At 39.9% G+C, this 24,368-nt stretch overlaps 1 protein-coding gene across 1 annotated transcript in view; it reads left to right on the top strand.

The window, feature by feature from the left end:
• Positions 1-24,368, top strand: part of ASCC3 (activating signal cointegrator 1 complex subunit 3) — a 296,878-nt gene that overhangs the window by 33,011 nt on the left and 239,499 nt on the right. Inside the window, exon 5 of the mRNA XM_076333301.1 lies at positions 18,072-18,192. Coding sequence (XP_076189416.1) covers positions 18,072-18,192 — 121 coding nt within the window. The remainder of the gene's footprint in view (positions 1-18,071; positions 18,193-24,368) is intronic.

Genomic DNA, 24,368 nt, shown 5'->3' with positions numbered 1-24,368 from the left:
AAAAAAAGGAAATGCAATCAGAATTGTGTTAAGATCTAGTTTATACTGTATAGATTATGAAAAATTGTGCAATTTATTCATCTCAGGACAAGGAAAGAAATTTGCCCAAATAAAATTAAGAAACATTAATGTCATTCAGTGTGTTAGATTAGATGGTGTTTCCCTGACAAAATAAAGCTAAATGCTGTATAAATTACTAGAACACTATACTATGATATGAAACAGCAGAACTGTTTCAAGAAAATTCCATTGTAAGTAGTAGTTTGCATATTATGTGAGTAGTACATATGTTTACTTATCTCTATATATGATACATTTATTTGCCTATAAAATAAGACACAAGAAGTTTACTGCTTAGGCTTCTTTTGCCTGCTTTATAGTTGTGACTGTCTCCAGTACTCTGCATTAAAATGTAATGTATACATGTACTTGAACTATAGCATCCAGGACTCCCATCAGTTAAATACAATCCAGCAAACTGTCATAGTGGGAAACAAACATTCCTTTTCTATTTCATTTCTAAGAATACTCCATTATTCATCGTTCTTACTAAAAAAAGTGCAATATGGCTTCTTCCTTGTTGTCATAAACACCTGAGAACATTCAGTTGATGAAAACTACAGTAAGAGGTAGTTACGTGGAGTTTGAAGGTGCTGAACCCTTCCTTCAAGGGTCAAAAACATTCCTTTCAAATCAAAGTAGAGCTGAAATCAGAAAAGTACAAGTTGTGGAATATAGGTTTTATATGATGGAAAAAAAAAAAAGAGGTCAAGAGTTGGGCAGCACCTCTTCCTTAATAGATCCATCCAGTAATATACTCATCACTAGAGCTAGAAGGTTACAGCTTTATTACTGAAATTCAGTTCTTTTCATGCTTATTTCAGAATGGAAGTTAATAGATTATTTTGTTGTTTCATTAAGTAGGATTTTTTTTCAGTGTGGTGTTTGTGTGTCTCTGAATGCTTGATGTAGCAACAGGCTTTTAGACAGTTTTCCCCAGGCTCTGCTACGTGGAGCTCCGTTGTCTCTCAAGCTTCTGCCCGTAACTTTTCTTCAGCTGCCTTCGTCACTGGTGGCCATATAATGATTTCCCCCCCCCCCCCCCAGCTTGAGTTCATCTACATTGTTTCTGTTGCCCTATCCTAATCCCACCACAAATGTCTGCCAATATGCTTTGTTGGTCGAACCTGTAAATACTCTTGGGACCAAGAACAAGGGGAACTTAACTAATTTGTCAATTCAACTAACTGGCAGGAAGCTCCTCTGCGTCTGCCACCAGCCTTTCTGCCAAAGTACAGAAGAGTAAAGGAAAGCAAAGTCTATTTAAACTTTCACAGAATCTGGAAGGGACCTTTTCTGTCAGTGATACAATATCTTAAAATAAGGAAGACTCATTAATAAAAGAATTTTTGGGGAAATTGGGAAAGTTTCTCCCAACTTCTCCCCTCAAGACCGCTCCAGAGTCTTGTTGCCTGGGTGCTAAAATGAACACTTGTTATCTGCTTTCTAGCTTTATTCAGGGCTGGCTTTATGATCACTTTTCCTGTGCTACAGTTGTCCTCTTTTTTTTTTTTTAAACCAATTTAAAAAATGGGCATCAAAGAACTGTGCTTGTAACTTCTCCCCCTCCTCCCCCCGACAATGCTATGCCTTTTTAACACTGCCTTTCCTTTCATTTACCCTTCAGGCAGTTCCTTGCCAACTTTTAATTCTTCTATTAACACTCATCTTCACAAATTTAACCAAGTCCTCATGTGGAAAATTGCACTGTTTTAAATGAAGTCCAGATGTGAGACAACTGCTATTTATTCATTTTCTAGGTTGAAAAGTGATTGAAGTGTTAGACCAAGTGATGTATCATTAGTAAGCCCATGCTATGTTTATGCCATTTTCCAGTTACGTGCATTTTTTTGATTTTTTTTCCAAAATACATCCTTTTAACTCTTCTCCAATCATATTCTTATTTTTCTTATTCGCAGTGTTGTTGCCCTTGTAGATGTGTGCTCCCTGACCTACAATTTCATGTGTCAGTTTTTGAAGATTTAAGAAATTATCTTGCACTCAAGCTGCAAGAACAGTGAGCTCTCTGAATTTTGTTCCCAGCTTTGATGCGATCATTTTCATATCCATACTCTCTTCTCTTTAACCACCTTATCCTTATATCCAAAACCAAATATTTTTCTTTAACCAGAGACAAATTTGAATTTTAATTTTAAAATTTAAATGAATTAACGTAACAGGTCAGTAATTAAATAATTAAGAGCCAAAATTTCCCTTTCAAAAGGGAAATTTCTGCTACAGAAGGGGACCTAGATAGTGAAGTCAGCTGGTCCATGGAACTCAGAATGGAAAACAGGCGTGGATACTTTCATAGCAAAAGACACTAAAATTATTCCCTGATGTAGAGATATGAGCCAATAAATAAAAGAAACACATAGCAGGCGATGAGGTTTTCTGGTTTGTTTTTTTTCTTCTGTAGTCATCTTTTAAGGAGTCTTTCCGATCTACCCAGTCAAATCTAGTATAGCATCTCTACCTTCTGGAAACATACACTGTTCCTTATAAGTAGGAAATTTGCATATAAAACTATATTAAATGGTGGTTGCAGTTAAATAAGGAAAAGAAAAGGTATTCACAGATTATAAAGTCTTTTCCTGAGTTAGACAAACTTGGATTTAATGTGTTTTCTTGATATTTGAAAACTAAATTGTATTTCTAAAACTGTATCCTTCAGCCTGCAGTGATTACACTTTTTTTTGTTGTTAGAATTTCTTCATGTCCAAACCAAAACATAATGGACAGATTTGGCAATAGGAGTAGCAGCCTCACACTGCTGCTTGCAAGTCACAGGGCACATCACTCACAGTAAACCAGGACTGGTCAGTGTTGTTAATTCTGATCAGAATGGAAACTATACAGCTCAGCAGTCACCAGATAATACGTTTTTTCCCTAGCCCTTTAGTTACAGTTGATCCCCCCCCCCCCCCCGGGGGTTTTTTTCTGGAAAGCTTTTTATCATATATCTCATGGATACTATAGAAAGATGCTTTTTTTTTTTTTGAACGTAGAAAACCTCTGTGGGTTTTGTTTTGTTTAATATTGGCTGCTGAATTCATTTCTGATATGCATATTAATATTGGGTAGTATGTTACTCTGGAAACTGATGGGTTGATAAAGGACATAAGACCCCTGAAATTTTCCTGAATGATGTCTGCTGTTGTGTTTGCTGAGCTTTTTGAGGGGAAAACTCCACTCAGTGTTTCACATTGCTGCAAGGAAAGAGTATTTTGTGAGGCTGGGTAAATATCACCTTCACCTGTCATGTTTATCTTTCAAAAAGCCCCACAGTTCTTGGATTACCATCGCTTAACTGTCATCAACTATATTTCTATTACCTCTACTGTTAATACTGTTTTATTGCTAGGTATACTTGTTTCATTTTGCTTATAAAATGGAGAGGAAGGCAAGCAGCACAGAGCAAAAGCTATGAAAACTATCTGTAGTTATTATTCAAATGTTAGGCTTTCTTAATTAACATTACACTCTTACGCATTTTACTGCCCTGCTTTGAGCAGTAAGATGAACAAATAAAACCTAAAAGGTGTAGGGTGGTGTCCAGTATGGGCATACTGGCTTGAGTCCGGCAAAGGGCCACAGAGATGATGAAGGGACTGGAGCATCTGACATACAAGGACAGACTGAGAGCTGGGGTTGTTCAGCCTGGCGAAGGGAAGGCTCAGATTTGATCAGACCTCGTGGTGAGGGAGTGAAGAAGATGGAGCCAGATTCCTCTCGGTGATATCCAATGGCAGGACTAGAGGCAATGGGCATAAACTGAAATACACAATGTTCCATTTAAACGTAAAAAATTTTTGTCACTCTGAGGGTGGTCAGGCATAGGAGCAGTTTGCTCAAGAGGTTGTGGAGTCTCCAACCCTGGAGACTAGATCATCTCGAGAGGTTCCTTCGAACCTCAACCGTTGTGTGATTCTGTCATTTCAATTGAATAAATAGAAGTAATTGAAGAAAATTCTTCTGTTATATTTACTCCTAATTCTGTATTAACTAAGTCTTCATTTTTCCTGATGGACTTGTTGCCTTAAAATCAAGTGTAAACTATCCCTTACCCTAATATGTTCTTTTTTTAAGTTAAAAACCTACTTGTTTTGTAACAAGTTCCTTGTTAGTAGAATCTCGTAAGTAAGTGGAGTGGGCCTTTTAAGTATTTACATTTTAACCTTATGTGTAACTTAATGAATTATGGTATACAGGAAATAAATAGTCCTTGTGTTGCAAGTAATCTCAATTAGGTTTTAAAGTGACCTTGATTTCAGATGTGTTAAATTGGTCTCCTAAATTAAGTATCTATAAATAATGGACATTTGTTCAGAGAAGTCTTTCATTTAGTTTCCTGCATTAAACAGGAATCTGTAATGGTCATTATTCTCTTCAGAGAAAATACATACAGTCTTAATTTACATGACCGAATTTCCAGTACCCTTTAAAAGCCTAACATTATTTACGTGAACATTTAATTTTTTCTCAAGTGTAAGCTAAGACGTGATGTTGTGAAATGAGATTGAAATACAGTTCAACAGGAAAGAGCGTATTTTAGAGCTTATAATGCAAACCAGCTACAAAAGGATTTTTGAATTCCTGTATGTTGCACACACTTGCTCACTACTTCAGGTAGGCGAATGGAACAGCATATACAGCACTGCACAAAATCACATTACTTCAGAATAAGACTAAGCAAGCATGTGTAGATTTTGTTTCCTATTAGTGACTTCGTGTGCTGTTTGTCAGTAGCACACACTGCAGACACTGTTCCTCTGTATTTACTTACGTCTTGCTCATTGCTTTCAAGAGTAGTCAGAACTTGAGTGTTACATTTTACAAATAAAAACTGTATGTTCTAGCTATTAGTATCCAAACATTGGATGACCTGAGAAAACATTTAACTCGCATTTCTAAACTTGAATTCAGTTTAATAATTCTAGGTCTGTATTCAGAGTGATTCCCAGATTGGTCTGAATATGTAATTTATATTAAGAGCTCTGAACTCTTCACAGTTCACGTTATAATACTGACTGAAAAGTGCTTTGACATTTCATTTTTGCAGACTCGTGTGGCGGTCAGGCACTAGTTTTGAGATCGTTCTTCTGATATACTGTGCAGGCTCCAAGAGAGATGCTTTAGAGAAACAGGCTGCACGATCTGTGCACGGTGCGATTGGCTCTCGCTCAATATTTGACTAATACTTTTGCTTGGCTCAGAGGGCAAGTGGAGCTTGTTTGCATATGCTGCGTAGCCATTCCCCAAGTTACAGGCTGACCTTCTCCATCAGAAAAGTGCAGTGTGCAGGTGTGAAAGTACATGTGTACTTTCCTTTCCTTAAGCAAAATATGACATGAAGCCTCAGCTTTTTGCTGCTGTGTAGAATGCTGGATATTGGACTTTGCAAATGCTTAGTTAGCTCCTCCAAATATCAAGCATGAATGTTCTGCTATTGGAAACTCAGTTTCACTTGTCACTAGCTCGGCACATCAGTCTAATTGCATGTGCTTCAGTGCTCCCAGAAGGTTCTCTGTTCCCTGTCAAAGCTGAAGCTTGGCTTTTCTGTATAAGCTGCTGCTCTTCTCTTCAGGCTTAGGACTCCCAGCTGCAGCTTTTCTAACTCGTCTGAAGCAGAACCAAAGGTGCTCCGAGAGCCCCGGCACAAAGCTGCTGTTTTCCCTGCACGGTTTTCATCAAGCCATTATTAGGTGGAGAAAGACAACTTTGGTGTCAAAATGCCATTTGGCAGAACCTGAGGCCAATAGAAGTAGTTTTAGTATAGAGTCTTTAGAAAATGTAGTGGGAAGCACTATTTGAAATATAATAAATAGCATAATGTACTGAGGCATAAGTAAACAGTACAGCTTGTTAGTGAATGAGAAAATCAAATTGGCCAGAAACTGGTCAGTGGTGAAATGGCTGATATGATTGTCCAAAGTGAAAGAAATAAGAAAATTGAATATATTTTGAAATAATAATTAAACGTGTAAGTGCAAAGACAAAACCTCTAGGATAAAATACTGCCATCATTAAAATCCATTGGAGATTTGTCCTTGATTTCCAAAGGGTCTTGTTTTTACTACTTGCCTTAGTCTGTGCTTTTTACAGAGGTGATTTCTGAACTGTGTATATGTATAGCTGATATTTTACATGCACAGCCAGCAAAATAACACCATTATAAAATAGGATTGCACTAACATGTATTTCTACGTGGCTTGGGAAATTTTTGCCACTTAGAAGAGCTTCAATGTTATGTTGTCATTGCATTTTTATGAGACTTTCCCACAGAGGAACTGGATATCTGGTTACACATTCACTGGTTAACTGCTCTTTACTGATTTTTAACTAGTTTAATCCAATGAGTTTTACACTGTTAACAAAATAGTCTTGAACAACTGATATAAACAGATGTAGTAGTAACAACTACGTAAAACATTTAGCAAAAACTGAATGCTCGTGTGAGCAGAGGGTAGTCATACTGCAACTTTTTTGTTCAAAATAGAAAACAGATTAAATTATGGGTTTTTTTTGTCGTAAAACCTTTGACTAAACAGCTTGTTTTAGAGCATGAAATGTTTTTTTTATGAGCTATCGTATTTATTACTTATTGTAAGAGGCAAAAAATGTTGTGAAACAGCTTTCAAAAATGCATTAATACAGAGAAAATCTTGGATATTTGATGCCAAAATGGAGTGTCTCAGGAGTATATTTCTGTCATGCTGCAAAAGTTCTTCAGGCCTCCAAACTTAGCATGTTAATGCTGTGCTGGAGCTAGGCATGGACTCTGCAGAAAAGCAACAAAAGCATTCTGTGCTTCAGCATCTTGTAGTACTGTATATTACATATAGTATGAATATAGTCTATTGTATAGATAGTAATATATAACTATCTTGTATTACTCGGCAATGTTTCTTGAAGCCCTAAGTTTGTGGAGATTAGGTTTGTGGAGGCTATGTGTAAGAATAGCAAAATATTGTCGTACTTTCTTTTGTTATGTAGAAGTCATTATTAAACCTTTCCTTATTAATGTTAAGTCATAAAAGAACAAAACAAAACTGTAGAAGTTAGTTGAGAAGGGATTTGTAAGTGGAATTTGGAATAAGGAGTCTACTGACTCTTCTTACTCAAAGTAATCAAATTAAATGTTAAATATCCTGACATGCTAGTTAAATTGGCATTCTTTAAAAAAATGCAGATGCTGAAAACATAAAAATTTGCATTCAGGTATGTAGATATTTAAATAAACAAAAAAGCCACAACCAGAAAATGTTGTTTTGACTGAACATATTTCAAAAACAAACATCTGTGTGTTTATATCCCATTGTAAAGACCTTAAAGACCTTCATTGTAAGTACTGCCAGATACTTTCAGTGTTACAACTACATTTCATAGTTGATCTTAAACGGAGAATGTGTTAATATAGACTGCCTATTGATAGGGAAGGCAGTTTCAGAAGATGACTTCATCGTTACTATATATAGGAGGTGCTAAAAAATAATTGGAAAAGGGTTCACAAGAGGTCCATCGTATAGAAGGTAGCATGTGAAATAAAGCATGGAAAACAGAGGAAATGAAATATGAAAAAATAATTGCCAGTCTGGCTTGATGCGAAGAAGTAGCAGTAGTACAAACATATTTAGTGTGGGAGTAATGCATCAACGGACTGTGGCTTGCAGGAAAAGGCACTCGGAGAGAGGGAGGGGATAGCAATAGACTGGCAGCATAAAAGAAACATTTTGTAAATATTGGCTGCTTGTTCTTAGTGAGAAAAAATCTCACCAAGAGTTTTGGTTAACTTTCAGATTCTAAGCAAATTTGTTTCCGGTGCTAGCACAGTTTTTGCAGTAACCGAGCAATTTTCACTGTTAAAAGAAATGTGCATGAGCATCAACTCTCAGATCTGTTACACACAGAGCAGTTGTCTGCTCCTCATGAGATGTTCTTCAGGATGCTCTAAGTTACCTAATTGCTCCATTTGGACATGGAAATTCAGTTGCCTGTAAGGGCTTTAAGCAGACACTGAGAATCAGGTGTAGTTTATTATTATTTCAATAAATATTCAGTATCCATTTTTATATAAGGCATAGCGAAACTACCAGTGCTCTTTAGTAATGGGAATTGTCACAGGTTGTATCGGTATGTCCCTGTTACATACTTTCTACTGTTGGTACTGGTTTTTCATTATTACTGAACCACCGTTCATTTGGTATCTTTTTTTGCAATATTGAACGAAGTCTGAAGCGATAGTTAAAATGTTATCTAAAAACTGTATAAGCCACTTCAGAAGTTACAAATGGCTTATTTTTGGTGATAGAAGGAAATGGAAATACTTATCTGACTTCTAGAAATGTGCATCTTTTGCTCCTGGAGAACTCTTCAACCAGCCCTACTAGCGATTGTTACTAATCTAGTAGCGATTGTAAAGTCAGCTATAAGTTTAGGAAGCCTATCTAGGATCCTTGTCTGAATGTTTACAAATGGTTATGAATCCCAAGCTTCAGTATCATAGTTTAGAGGTTTGTTAGAAAACATGGAAGAACAATATCTAGTAGTTTTTCCAAGTATCTGGGACATTATAAAGAACAGGAAGTGCTCATAGCCAGAGTAATTTTTTGATAGTTCACATTCTTCCTCTTTCTATTCTGTCATTATTTGCTTATGCCCCCCCTGAAGTCACTCCAAAATTTCATCTCCAAACCTCTCTGAATTCGGTACGGCTCCTTTTTTGTCTTTGGACAATTTAGAAGACAGGGAACTTTCCTGAAGACAAACTGAATTTCTGTTGCTATTGTAATATTTTCATGTAGCTGTTTACTAAAAGTTAATTTGTTAGGTTTGTCTCTTAATAAGTCACACACAAGTTTACTATAGGAAGTTGTTTGCACAGTAGAAAATAAAATTCAAGCTGTCCTTAGAAATTACTTCTTGGTTAAAATGAATAAAGAAGTGGGGTAGCTCTTGTTGTGAGGCTCCTTTGAGAGAACAGTTCAAAAAGCTACTGTTTCACATCCATTTTGACTTAAAACCAGCTCATTTATATGTTCGTTGCTATGTATATGCAACACCACATGAAAACTTTGGATATGATACTATGTTGATGTACCTTAATCTGCATTTTTCTTAATGTATGTGAATTTATAACATTAGCTTTTAGTTTTGTGTGAGTGTGTACTCTTGCATCACAGATATTTTCATGTCAAAGCAACTTGTCTCATAAAACATGTTTGGTTTTAAGTGTCAAAAAGTGTCCTTTTGTTCAGTAAAAGGACTTTCTAGCCCTAACAAATTAACATATCACAAAGCTTATTCTCTATTACCTAGTTCATAAAAGTGGTACCCGTTATGGGAAAGTACAGGGACATGTGAATCACCCCTGTGGTGTTTTATCTTTATCTTATCATCAAAGCTTCTAACTTGGCATGAGACTGGCTTTTCAAGCTCGTATTCTTCTCTTTGTAATTCTATTAAAATTACTAAGAATGTTGTATTCAGACATACAAAGCTTGGGTCTCATTATTCTTGACTATGGAGCTTATCTGCTTCCTTTTCATATAGAGAAAATAATCCAGTTATTTTTGATACAGTTTTTCTCCTTTTTTAGTTGTGGCCTTCTTTTTTTAAATCAGAAGTATACAGCTCTGTTGATATCCAAGGACTGTTGAAACCCCAAGGATGATAGGAAACTTTGTCTTTTTGCGAAAACAGAGCCATGCTGTCTCCCGTCGTAAGAAACCAAATTGAATGGCATTTGAGTGCTGGTTTTTGAGGACAGAACTTAAGAAATTATGAAAGAGCCACAGTGAGAGTCAAGAGATGCTAGGCTTCATCCTGGTGCTAAGAGCTGGTTGCTCTCCTTCCTGTCGGTAACTTTTCCTCTTTCCCGTCAACTCCTTTACTTCAGTTTTGTACTGAGAGAAAGCTTGTTGTATCTTTGAGGTGGTATGAGGCTTGATCTATTAATGATAACTTTTGAATCAGCTTCAATATATCGTTAAACTTAATGAGATCTTTTTCTAGAGCGAGCCAGTCTGTAGCTGATAGAACTTTTCCCTTTTTATTTTCTTTGATGCTGAGAAGTTCTTTTCACATCCACATGGAGTCATAAGGAACTACAAGTTCTGCAAGAAATGCAGTCAGATGGCACCTGAAAGATTAAGGCTCGCTTATTAACTAGACACAAAATCACGTTCCTCCAAATCATCTTATGGAAGGCAGGCAGGGGGGAAAACCCCAAACCCACAGCTGCTTGAGCCACAGAAGTCACAGGGCTGGGTTTCCTGTGGCTCTTGGTGTTGCGTGGTTTCCAATACCCCATGTCTGCTGCAGTGGCAGTGCTGCAGCTTTGCCGGCCAAAGAAGAGTTTGTGCTGGTGCTTTACTGCTGGGCTCGCTGGTGTGTGCTAATGCCACTGTGCTCATGCTGCAGCCACGCAGGGGATAAGAGTAGGACGCACAAAGAGCAGTCACTTGGATGTCTCCTTTACTGTCCCCTTCAAATCTCTGAAAATTTCTGTCTCTCTGTCAAGTTTGGAAGTTACTGAAGAGGCTTAAAATTTGTTTGTTAGTTCACACACTGGTAAATGCACAGAGTGATCTGGTAGGCTTTGTTTCCTTGGAAAGCTAGGCTAAAAATTCATCTTTCCTTAGCTGAAACCCTTTTTCTTCTTTTTTACACACACCTAAAATAATACAAAAGGCTGCGTTTCAGGGAAAAACTTGTCTTGTTTCCTTCTCACCCCCTTGAACGTATGGCAACCCGGGGTGTTGGAGCCTGGGGCTGGTCGACATGAGCAAAGGCGTGAGGCCTTTCAGCCTGTTTCCCTGGGGCAGCCTGCTGGGCCTGGCAGCCCTTCACGGAGGCTCTTAAAATTCTGACTTCGCTATCCTAATTGGGATAAAAATAGCTTTCGGTATTAGAGTCCCTTGGTACTCTTCATCATCCACCTCTGTTTAGCAACATGAACTAACTGCTTGGCTTTCTGGCATTTTCTTGTAGGTTGTCACTACACTTCAGGATAGCAGAAGTGTTGGACTAGAGGCGAATGGCTCCGTGCTGGGCCAAGTCCCTCTTCTGAAACAGTCAGGTTTGGGAATTGCTGTGCTTTAAGAGTATCTGCAGGTTTTTGTCTTTTGCAGAAAAGAATTCTGTGCCAACCACTGCCATATTATAAGTATCTGAAATTATCAACCCTAAAAAAATTGGTTTGGATGTTTGATTCTGATACAGAAACTTCCTCTATAAATGTATGTTTCCTGCTGGATAAAGTCAGAATTTCTTACCCCTGTATCTGCTTTGCTGTTTGCTCTCACTACAGAATGAAATAGGCATCTGCTGTCTCCTAGTCAAGTTATGCTGTCTTAGATTTTTTTAAATTACTTCTTTTCTTCAGGAGAATTTGGATTTGTATTACTGCAATAGTGACGCGGGCATCTATCTAGTACCTTCACAAATACTCATTCAGTTTCCAAATTTGCCTGCTCCCTATGCTTAGAAAAGTGGCAAGTGCAGCAATTAGCTAATCTTAGGATTATTTTTTTTTTCAAAATTCAGAAATAGCTGATCCCAGAATACTTCTGAAGATAAATACTAGTTTAAGAAATCATGTAACAGCAAGCTTTTCTACACTTAAATTGGTCTTCAGGGCTTCCTTTTCAAGAGGCATATCAGTAGTCTGCTGTTTGTAGCTGGGTTTGACATTATTTCTAATTACCGAAGTCATTAGGCTAAATAAGCTGGTGGAAGCTGCCTTGTAGCTATATGTTTCAAATTTTCGAAATTAGTGCGTCTGTGTAAGTTTCTAATTAGTCAGTGTTAAAACATTGATGATGATGATCTCTCCAGTCTACTTATTTTCACTTAAAAATATTAATAAAATTTACTAAGGTGCTTTGTGTTTTTGTGCTTGTCTCTTTGTCAAGTACGGTAGGCAGTTTCAGTACGGATTTGCACAAGGAGCTGGAGAAAGCTTTCCAGCAAATATTTTAGAATTATTCTGTGACAGATTATGCTATTTTTTTATATAAGAATAATAATAGAGATATCTGTAATCAAAACTGATAGGAAATTAAATAGGTAAGACTACTGTTTTAGGCCTATTAAGCAATATTTGCATATGCTTTCAATCTGATAGTCTGGTTTTTGAGTCTTGTTATAAGAAAAATAATTTTTTTTTTTCCTATAACTGATCAATTTCAGTGTTTTAACTTTAGAATTCAGTTTGATTTAAAAGAAGTTTTGACTGGCACCTGTAGGCTGAGTCTTCTAAGAAATTAGTTTTCATGTTTTAATACTAATTTTGGAATTTTTCTTGCTGTGATTCATTTATTTCTACTAGTGTGTAGTTGAAGTAAAATTGCATAGTGATCTGTGGATACAGGAATACAGAAATAGAGGTTATGCCGATGTGCTGAGGAGAAACGGTATTAAAAAGAATAATTGGCTATGTCTTTATTTGCATGTTGAACTTTTACACCTGGACTAAAAATGTGTCCTGGGCTGAAGATCAGATTTCCAGCATTTCTTGTTGCACTGCAAATGTGGTAATGAGAAAAGCAACCAAGAGTTGAATGTTGAGTAAGAATTTGTCATGAATGCATTATCTTTATGCAAATATCTTTCCCAAAGACCATGTTATATGAAAACTTTTCCATCAGCTTCCTTACTCAGCCGCCTTCTATCTTATAAGTAAAATTGAAAGTTTTTGTTGGAACGCCTAGAATTTTGCTGCTTTTCTTTAACCTGCCTGTTTCTAACTTTGAATTTAGTTCATTATTTTCTTCTGATTGCTGACTGAAAGTAAAATCCAAAAATTCAAAGCTAACTGATTTTACCGACAGACTCTTAAGACCTCTCTGATGACAAGTAGTAACTTCTCATTCATCCTCATGAAGCTGGCACTTGATTCTGCTGGAGGCTGCCTGAGAGGCAGGTGTTCCTTGTCCTGTTAGAATGCCTGCCCATGGGCACGTCATTCTGTCATATCTGATCCCAGTGATCAATGGGGTTGCAACATGAGAGTCCTCCAGCCCCTGCACCGAGGAACAGCCATCAGAAATGCATTTTGCATACACATAGTTTATCAGCAACTCACCTTCAAAGTGCTTGAAGTGCCTGGCCGCTGTTCCGTTGTGAAGCAGGTGCAGTTAAGCTGAGCTTGCTAAGACTCTGTGGAAATCTCCTAGTTGGAAATGATTCCTAGGATTGGAAGATCATTTCTGTATAGGTGGAATTAATGTGATGGGCTGTATATTCAGAAATGCCAGGCTTGAAAAAAGAAAAGCAGATCTGAGAGCTAAATGGCTTTCTTGCGCACCTAATATCTGTTTTTACTAACAATCGTAAGAAATTATGCTTTGTCTGGCTTGTCTTATTTTAATCAGCCTGTAAGAAACATGAAAATACAGAACATGTAAGATTCGTTTTTAAACCAAGTGTCCTTCTATAATCTGTAGATGTTAGAGGTTAGAGTCCATTACTTTTCAGCACAGTAGTAATTAGTAATCAGTGTATATATTATATCCATGAAGTTTGTGTTGAATTTTCTCATGCAAAAAACCCCTCTATCTTCAATGTCTTTGTTTTTGTTACTGAATCTTTTAGCTAATATGAATTTTTCTGTCTGGTACTCTTTGGGCACTATATCCAGACAGCTTTTGCAGTAAGCCTGTAGCCCAAGAAAAATGTCGTATTTTCCCTACAATTTTTGAAATGAAGCAATTATTTCAGTTATTTAAGAGCTACTAGAACAGAAGAAACTTGAGATTGTCCTGTGGAGATGATTTTTTCCACTGCCATTTGAAAACTGCCTTGTAAAGCAATATCATCTGCAAACAAGCCACTTGCAGGCATGGCAATTAGTTGCATAGGTGGTACTCTGTAACCTTGACCAGCTGTTAGGCTATAAAGGTACAGAGATACAGAGGACAACCACTGGTTGGCTGAATTTGGTTTTCTGTGTCATTTATTGCTGCAGGGCAGTACCTAGACTCAAGCAATGTACAAGGACCATTCCTAGTCTATTTTTGTTCGCATTTGAAAAACAAAATATTTTCTGAGATTTACAGGATCCCTTCCCACGTCATAGAAGATGCAGAAATCAAGAAAATGCCCTTGAGATGGCAGATAGTTTATGACGTCAAAGTAATGCTCACATTTCTGTACCTCATATTTGAGGTCACCCTAAGGACCTCCAAGGCTCCTTGTAAATTGTGCCTTAGAGAATTGAAAAATGATTATTAGCTATTTAACATTCAGAGTAAAATCTTGTTTCAATCTTGAACTGTGAGTTCAATAATAATGATGTACTTTTAATGACTGAGCCTTACTTGAAAAAATTTACTGTGTCATGCATTTCACTGGGGTTCAGCTTCTTGCTTGTTACCTGCTCTGGCAGACAGACTGCTGTCTGTCTGCAAGACTGCTGTCTATGTCTCCTTGCTTTTTCCATATAACTTAAATATATTCAGTAGAAATCATTAGCATGGGGATCTTGCCTCACCTTTCTAATGCAATATGACACATCTTGTCCTTTGGTTCCTAGATTGATTACTCATTACGCCTTCTTCCAGATATTAAGGCTATGCACATAAAATGAAATGTAAAAATCATTCAAACAAATATAAGTGACCACATATCACACTCATCTATGTCTTTATAGTCACTGAGTAGTAGCTGAAGTCATCCGGGACCTTTGTTATTGAAGGCAGTTAGGGTTGCCTTTTGGGCACAATCTGTTACTGACTTCAAGGAACGTAATAGTTTGGCTGGTATTCAAGAAACTGCTGATCGACACACAGCCTTTCCAACTGTTGCCTGCTGTCTAGTTTCTCTCATTATAACTTAATAAAAAGGCAACTATGAGCATTCACCAGATTCCTTTGCCTGCTCTCAGGGTCTTGGACGTTGACTTTTCAGGCCAGAATATTTAATGATGTATCAAATCTAAAATGCTAGCACCTACACTGAATACAGAATTATGCCCCTATGCCACTTCCTGTGTCAGAACCCTCACAGATTTTTGCAAACAATATTGCACAGATGTTTTTTCCTACCAGGCTGTCCTGAAAGGGTCATGATCTGGGTAACTATTGGTCTGAGAACCTTTTTCCATCAGCCATGTGAAGTCATTAACAGCATTCAAGTTACAGGCTCAAGTGCCAGGAACATGTGTCGGCCATTCAAACCTGCACCATCTTTATTTCAAGCATAAATTTCTCTATTGTCCCCTTTTTGGAATGAGCACTTGAGATGAGTGGCAGAAGCTCAGTGTGTTAGAAATAAGTATGATGCTAGGAAAGTGTTGAAGAAATTACCAGAATAACAGCAAGTTCTTTGAAATATTTTCATCAAAAGCTACTGTTAGGCTGTCATCAACATGGTCCCCAGCCTTACTGTCCTTCTAAGATTCATTGCTTCTAGTTGGCATTTGAATGCTAGAAATTTCATCCCGTGGACTGTTGGATTGGATATGACCCTGCTAACTCCTGGGTTTGATTAATGGAAAGCACTTCATTCGGAATGAAACATAATAATTAGCTTCTTAAGCTATGTAAATTGCTAGCAGTGCATCACAGTTTTTCAATTTGCCTTTTCTTCTCTAGAACAGAAAGCAAAATGTTTAGGAGCAAAATGTTGTATCCAAAACTCTTTTCTCAACAGTGTAAAACTTCTGAAGAAGTTCTACTTTTCTGTAGAGAATATTAGGAATTTCTGTGCAGCTTACACTAGATATTTGTCCAAAGGAGCAATGCAGCTCTTTGGGGGTTAGTGCTTCATCACTTGGAGAGGCTTAAGAGTAGACAGGATTGACAACTTGCCTCATAACTTTTTTGAGCTTTCCATTTTACATAAATTGTTACTTTGTTTTTCTTTCACTACTGTTGTGGAGTTTGATTCTTTATGGACATATTATGCAGAGTAGTAGGGCAATCACCTTAAACACCATCATGAGGAAGCCTGTTCTGTGCATTAGAAAATGACACAGCCTCCTGTGACAAGTAATACATTTGTTTTTTGTAAATCAACATGCAAAGCAACTTTAGTAAGCAGTCGCTTCAGCATTGTGCCTCCAGCTGAACATCCAGGCATGAGACTGAACTGTGGCAGTCAGGACTACATCAGCATTTAGTAGGTACTGGAGGGTGTTGTGGATTTTGCTCTTTTACAGCTGGTTCAGCCACTCCAGCCTATGTTGATAACTTCAGTTTATATCATCAAAAAATAAAACTACTATAGGAAAGATATGTCCTGCCAAAAGAAGGCCACTTTATTTCGTGGTCGGATGTCTTCTGTGCCTTGGGGCTTCATTTCTCCTAGTAGGCATAAGGCAGTTCAACACAGCTCCTAATTTTCTCTTTCCTGCTCTTTGATTTATACAGTCAACCTGTCACTTTAAAGTGTAAGTGCTTTCCAGTATGAGATTGATAGCAGTAGTGAGGTGGTTACTTGTACAAACTTTGGCCCAGGATTATTTGGGTAGTGTGACTATTAATATTAAAAATGTAATTCTTACAGTGGAAAGTTTTTGGGTTTTTTTAAGAAAGCAAATTTTGTGCTATTTCTGAAGGTGTCAGACTCGGCATTCACTTTATTGAAGCTGGATCACAACAAGTGGTGTTTCCTCTCCAACTCATACCGGTTTTTATGAATTACTATAGGGTGCAGTTGCTGCTTAGATCTTTAATGATGTCTATCATTATAGAAGTTCAGGTTGTTGCTTAATTTGTTGATTACTTTGAAAATTAGGCTTAAAAACTCCAACGAATGTCCAAGTTTTTCTGAAATGGTAGAAAGCCTTGTGAATGGACCCTGACACGTTTTTGGAAGTCTAAACAAATGAGAAGATAAAGAATTGCACTTTGAAACAGCAGCATTCTGTAGTAGTTCTTAATACCTTAATTAGGAAGCAGTGGATTACTCCTATAGCATGAACAAATCTGATGATTAATAACTTATTGAATCCTAGTGCCGAAGCCTTACTCTTTCACAGAATGTCACATCAAAGTACATCATAACTTTTATTTTTACCTGATAGCTGAAGTTGTATGAATAATATTAGCAGCAAACTTAAAGAGCACTGAGGAGAAACTGCCCTGTTTTCCTTTTTGGAAATTGGAAAATGGAGAAAAATTGTTTTAAGCAGTATTAGATATCAAGAACAGGTTCTGAGTAACACTGCTGTACTGTAATGCTTTGATTTTTGACAAAATACTTATGTATAAGATGGATAGGGAAGTGCTTTTAATGTTTTGGGTGGGCTTTTTCCTATTAAAAACAGTATTACATGGAAAAGGGAACTTTTAAATAGGGAACTGTGTTTATCTAACCTGCTACAAGAGAATCATTTGAGTAAGAGAATCATTGGGCCAATATAGTGCTTATTGGTATGGAATTCTGTTCTGGTGTACATCACCTACATCATGTGTTTGAATTGCACGCGCTCACACACACAGCACTATATATGCAAGTAGTATAGACTGAAGTCGATACTAGTGTTGTCTTAATTGTTTCTTCAGATGTACTCCACTTCTGTGATTTTAATTTTTTTTATTTTTTTCTTTTAGAATGTGACTGTGAAAATGCAGTAGGCTATATCTCTTGTTCACTAGAATGGGAATAACTTCCTATTTATCTGACTTTTATGAGAAAGCATTGACTCTCTTGATTTATCTGCTTAGATTGTGGAGGAATAAATTTGCAGCATAGTTTATGTAAATAACCATAAAGAAAGACACATAAAGTTAGGTCTTAAGAAGAGTTAAATTTTATACAAGAATCTCTAAGAGAAATGGAGTTTTACTTACCAAACAAAATTCACAGATTTTAAATATTTCCAGCTGAAAACTTTCTGTAATTTTCCCCTTTTTGTAATCGACAATCTGGCTGAATACTAGCAATGATACCTTTTGGGTTGAATTACTTGGAGTCGAAGTTCATTAATTTGTTTAAATATTGCAGTTCTATTTATAAATTTGCATGAATTTAGACAATGACTTAGAACTTTGTTTTCTTTGTAGTTATTTGAACTGCTAGGCCCTGAAGGTTTTGAACTCATAGAGAAGCTCCTACAGAACAGATCTCTGATTCTGGAAAGATCTTTGACTTGTCCAAATGATAACAGGTTCCAGACTCTGCAAGGTAAGCAACCACAAAATTTTTATTCCAAACCAGATAAAAAGTAGTTTTCTAACTGTTCAGTCGTATTTCAAACAGTACTGTCTATGTGTATTTAAAAAGCAAGCCAAAAAAAAAGGGGGGGGGGCACTATATTTATATGGGCTTAAAAAAAGAAATCATGGTCTGGTTATACAGAGGGAACAAATATGTATTGCATGTATTTATTTACTTTTCAACTGCCTATGGGCATATGTAACTTTTAAATGTATTAACTGTTGTACTGTATCTCTTTTAATGGATTACTCTGGAAATAAGTTGATCTTTGGTTATTCCTCATCTGCTTTCCTACTTACTCTCCACTTAGAATCATAGAATCATTAAGGTTGGAAGAGACCTCTAAGATCATCAAGTCCAACCGTCAACCCAACACCACCATGCCCACTAAACCATGTCCCTAAGCACATCATCTACACGTCTTTTAAATACTTCCACGGATGGGGACTCCACCACTTCCCTGGGCAGCCTGCTCCAATGTTTAACCACTCTTTCAGTAAAGAAATTTTTCCTCACGTCCAATCTAAACCTCCCCTGGCGCAACTTGAGACCGTTTCCTCTCGTCCTATCGCTAGTTACTTGGGAGAAGAGACTGACACCCACCTCGCTACAACCTCCTTTCAGGTAGTTGTAGAGAGCGATGAGGTCTCCCCTCAGCCTCCTCTTCTCCAGGCTAAACAACCCCAGTTCCCTCAGCTGCTCCTCAGAAGACTTGTTCTCCAGACCCTTCACCAGCCTCGTTGCCCTTCTCTGGACACACTCCAGCACCTCAATGTCCTTCTTGTAGTGAGGGGCCCAAAACTGAACACAGTATTCGAGGTGCGGCCTCACCAGTGCCGAGTACAGGGGCACGATCACTTCCCTACTCCTGCTGGCCACACTATTTCTGATACAGGCCAGGATGCCATTGGCCTTCTTGGCCGCCTGGGCACACTGCCGGCTCATGTTCAGCCGGCTGTCAACCAGCACCCCCAGGTCCTTTTCCGACAGGCAGCTTTCCAGAAACTCTTCCCCGAGTCTGTAGCGTTGCATGGGGTTGTTGTGGCCGAAGTGCAGGACCTGGCACTTGGCCTTGTTGGACCTCATACAGTTGGCCTCGGCCCATCGATCCAGCCTGTCCAGGTCCCTCTGCAGAGCCTTCCTACCCTCGAGCAGATCAACACTGCCGCCCAACTTGGTGTCGTCTGCAGACTTACTGAGGGTGCACTCGATCCCCTCATCCAGATCATTGATAGATATTGAACAAGACCGGCCCCAAAACTGAGCCCTGGGGAACACCGCTCGTGACCGGCCGCCAACTGGATTGAACTCCATTCACCACAACTCTCTGGGCCCGGCCGTCCAGCCAGTTTTTTTTACCTAGCGAAGAGTACACCTGTCTAAGCCGTGAGCTGCCAGCTTCTCGAGGAGAATGCTGTGGGAGACAGTGTCAAAGGCCTTACTGAAGTCCAGGTAGACCACATCCACAGCCTTTCCCTCATCCACTAGGCGGGTCACTTGGTCACAGAAGGAGATCAGGTTGGTCAAGCAGGACCTGCCTTTCATGAATCTGTGCTGGCTGGGCCTGAAGCCCTGGTTGTCCCGCTCACGCCTTGTGAGCGCCCTCAAGATGAACCGCTCCATAATCTTCCCTGGCACCGAGGTCAGGCTGACAGGCCTGTAGTTCCCCAGATCCTCCTTCCGGCCCTTCTTGTAGATGGGTGTCACATTGGCAAGCCTCCAGTCATCCGGGACCTCCCCCGTTAACCAGGACTGCTGATAAATGATGGAGAGTGGCTTGGCAAGCTCCTCTGCCAGCTCCCTCAGCACTCTTGGGTGGATCCCATCTGGCCCCATAGACTTGTGAGCATCCAGGTGGCGTAGCAGGTCGTTAACTGCTTCCTCTTGGATTATGGGGGGTTCATCCTGCTCGCCATCCCTGTCTTCCAGGTCGGGGGGCCGAGTACCCTGAGGATAACTGGTCTGCCTGTTAAAGACTGAGGCAAAGAAGGCATTGAGTACCTCAGCCTTTTCCTCATCCTCGGTGACAGTGTTCCCCCCCTGCATCCAATAAAGGATGGAGATTCTCCTTGGCTCTCTTTTTGTCATTAATATAGTTGTAAAACCATTTTTTGTTGTCTTTAACGACAGCGGCCAGATTGCGTTCTAGCTGGGCCTTTGCCTTTCTCTGCATGACCTAACGAGATCCCTGTACTCTTCTTGAGTCACCTGCCCCTTCTTCCACAAGTGGTAAACTCTCCTTTTTTTCCTGAGTCCCAGCAAAAGCTCCCCGTTCAGCCAGGCCGGTCGTCTTCCCCGCCCATTATTCTTATGGCGTACGGTGACAGCCTGCTCCTGCACCTTTAAGACTTCCTTCTTGAAGATCGTCCAGCCTTCCTGGACCCCTTTGCCCTTCAGGACTGTCTCCCAAGGGACTCTCTCAACCAGTGTCCTGAACAGGCCAAAGTCCGCCCTCCAGAAGTCCATGGTTGCGGTTTTGCTGGCCCCCCTCCTTACTTCACCAAGAATCGAGAATTCTACCATTTCATGGTCGCTAAGCCCAAGACGGCCTCCGACCACCACATCTCCCACCAGTCCTTCTCTGTTTGTAAACAGCAGGTCGAGCGAGGCGCTTCCCCTGGTAGGCTCACTTACCAGCTGTGTCAGGAAGTTGTCTTCCACACACTCCAGGAACCTCCTCGACTGCTTCCTCTCTGCCGTGTTGTATTTCCAGCAGACGTCCGGGAAGTTGAAGTCCCCCACGAGAACAAGGGCTAGCGATTGTGAGACTTCTGCCAGCCGCTTGTAGAACGCTTCATCTGCCTCTTCATCCTGGTTGGGTGGTCTATAACAGACTCCCAGCAGTATATCTGCCTTGTTGGCCTTCCCCCTCATCCTTACCCATAAACACTGGACCGTACCATCATCACAATCGTTGAGCTCTAGACAATCAAAACACTCCCTAACATACAGGGCCACCCCACCGCCTCTCCTTCCTTGCCTGTCCCTTCTGAAGGGTTTATAGCCATCCATTGCAGCACTCCAGTCATGAGAGTCACCCCACCATGTTTCTGTGATGGCGACTAAGTCATATCTCTCCCGCTGCACAATGGCTTCCAGCTCCTCCTGTTTGCCGCCCATGCTGCGTGCATTGGTGTAGACGCACTTGAGCTGGGCTATCGATTTTGCCCCCAGCATCGGCATGCTACCCCTAGGCTCATCTCTAGTGAGCCTGGTTTTATCCTCTTCCCCCTTCAAACCTAGTTTAAAGCCCTCTTAATGAGTCCTGCCAATTCATGAGCAAGAATCCTTTTCCCCCTGTGAGACAGCTGGACTCCATCTGCCGCCAGCAGGCCCGGTGCCGTGTAAACCTCCCCATGACCAAAAAAGCCAAAATTCCTCCGATGGCACCAGCCCCTGAGCCACGTGTTGATCCGGTGTGTTTTCCTGCTCCTTTCAGTATCCTCCCCTGCCACTGCAGGGATAGAGGAAAACACTACATCTGCTCCTGATCCTTCAACTAATCACCCCAGTGCCCTGAAGTCCCTTTTGATTGCTTCTGGACTTCTCTCTGCAACCTCATTACTGCCAGCCTGTATAACCAATAGTGGGTAGTAGTCAGAAGGCCATACCAGACCAGGGAGCTTCCTAGTAATGTCTCTGACCCGGGCCTCAGGGAGGCAGCAGACTTCCCTGTGGGATGGGTCCAGTCGGCATATTGGGCCCTCTGTTCCCCTCAGAAGGGAATTGCCTATGACAATTACCCTCCTTTTTTTCTTAGCAGCGGCAGTCATAATGCATGGGGCTGACTGCCTCACCCTGGGCAGCCCCCTGGATGGACCTTCGTCTACATCCTCATTTCCCTGGCCCTCAAGTTCCGGGGACCCATATCTGTTGTGAAAGGGCAACTGGGAAGGTGAGGGAGGCTGGGTGTGGGTTCACCTGGCACCCCGAGCAGGGACCTGTTTCCATTCCCCCCCATCACTTAGGTCTCCTCCTTCTGCCTGGTGGGAAGAGGGCAGGGGATCCTTCGCTTCTTGTGGAGCCTCCATCTGCTGCCTTTGCCTCAGGGATGGTAGGGTGTGGCTCCACCAATCTATCTCCCTCTCACACTCCCAGATAGTCCTCAACCTTTCCACCTCCTCCTTTAGCTCTGCCACCAGGCTGAGCAGATCATCCACCTGGTCACACCGCACACAGGTGGTGTCTCTGCTGCCCTCCGGTACAGCTGACAGGCTCAGGCACTCCCTGCAGCCAGAGACCTGGGCAGCTGTGTGCTTGCATGAGGGCTCCGTCTGGGTCGCCACATTCCTTCTGGCAACGGCTTTCGGCCGAGTGGAAACCATAGCCGGTCCTCCTCTGGGAGGGCAACGACTACTAGTTGAGTTGGCCTCTAGAGCCAGGAGGGGGACCGTAACTTGCCCACTTGCCTTCCCTGCACGCCCTGCTTGCGCGAACTGCCGCGCCACGCCCTTCTGACGCGCCGCGCTCCTAGGTCGCTCGCGCTCCTTGGGGCTGCTCTTGTATGTGAGGGGGTTTGGCCGCCGCCCCTCCTGTCCCCGCCCGCCCTGAGTCAGAGCTGCCGCTCGTCAGGAGCTCCCTCCTCCGGCTCGGGGAATGGGGGGGCTGGGGCACCCTCTCACCCCCTGCGCTTTTGCCTTCGCAGTTTTTGTTTTTGTTTTTTTACTTAGTAAAAGTACTTCTTAGTGCTTCTGTACTATCATCAAATGTAGGTCTTGGGGAGAAAAAGCGCAGTAACAATCACTTCTGAAAAAAATAAAATGACGCTTAAGGATGGATGAATGAGAGGAAGAAGAGTGGTACAGGTTTTATACCATAATTTTTGTTTTTATAAATTGCCTGCACAGAGTAATTCTTTTAAAATCTGTTTTATAAATTGCTGTTTAAAAACAAGTCTTCTCACTTTCTCTTCTGACAAAAATAAATCTGATTGTGAATAGGTTGTGACTTGGGATAAATCTTACATGGACGTAGCACCATGCAGCCTATTGCATGTTCACAGCATACGGAGTTAGAAAAATGTGAATAAAACTAGTAATGGTGGACTTACGTATCCTCACAATAATTTTAAAATGCAAATAAACCCTTTTTAATAAGTTTATCTTAAATGTTATATAGGCAAGTGCTTAGAAGTTCACCTCTTATTGTGCTGATGGTTAGTCTAAACTCATCAGAACAACCGTTAGTTTTATCTGTTCGTGATTTCAAAGTGGAATGTCTTGCTATCAGTATAACAAGGTTTTGTGTCTTGGTGTTTTTTCCCTTCTGAAATAATCAAATAATAAAAAATTTAAAATACATTCAGTAGAAACTGAACTATTATCGTTTTTCTCCTGTGTGCAGATTTTTAGTTACACAAATATTTTCTTCTCACTTAGCAGAAGTGGTATTTTGGAAGCTTTTATGAGTTTATTCTTCGTTATGCCATCAGTAAAATCTATCACAGTAATTTCTGCTAGAATGTGGAGGAACAATATTTTCAATATTGTGCTTTTGAGACAATAGGAAAGCATTACTAATTGTATGCTTTTTTTCACTGGTGAGAGAACCCTTCTTTCACTGTGGTAAAGAAGTCAATGATATTTGAGTATCTTCTCTGAGATTGAAGATGCTCTGCCCTAAGTTCTGTTTATTAATTTTAATAAGTTTTTTTCTTTAAAGTTGATCAAAGTGGTATTTCTAATGGGGATTAAAGTTTTATCTTTCCAGAATTGCATTTGGGGAAGGGAATAATTTGTGTCTGCAGAAATTTAGTCAACTTTGAGTAATTTGTGTCTTGGGAAAATAAGCACAAGTCAAGGAACTGTAAGTGTACTTCATTTTTGTAGCATGCTGTATTATTTGACTATTTCTTATGTAATTTACTTCCATGGCAGCAAAGGTGATTGTTGTGCTTATCAGACAAATCAAGTAACAGTTCTTTGCCCTGGTGTGTTCAGTCTGAATTAAATTTAGTTAGGAAATTGCATCCATTGTTGCCCCCTTTTAATACAAGGGAAAGAGAGTTAAAGCTATAGACATGATGGTATTAATGTGGACATTTTGACAGTTTATTAGAATTTTTTCAATGCTATTTAACAAATTATAGTCACTTTATCCAGCATTCATGCTGTGAGAGGTAGGAGTTTCACTGTTACTGTAGG

The sequence above is a fragment of the Aptenodytes patagonicus genome, chromosome 3 (genome assembly GCF_965638725.1).
Source record: "Aptenodytes patagonicus chromosome 3, bAptPat1.pri.cur, whole genome shotgun sequence".
NCBI lineage: Eukaryota > Metazoa > Chordata > Aves > Sphenisciformes > Spheniscidae > Aptenodytes > Aptenodytes patagonicus.
Note: the sequence above shows the minus strand (reverse complement) of the source record. Positions and strands in the feature narration are given on the sequence as shown.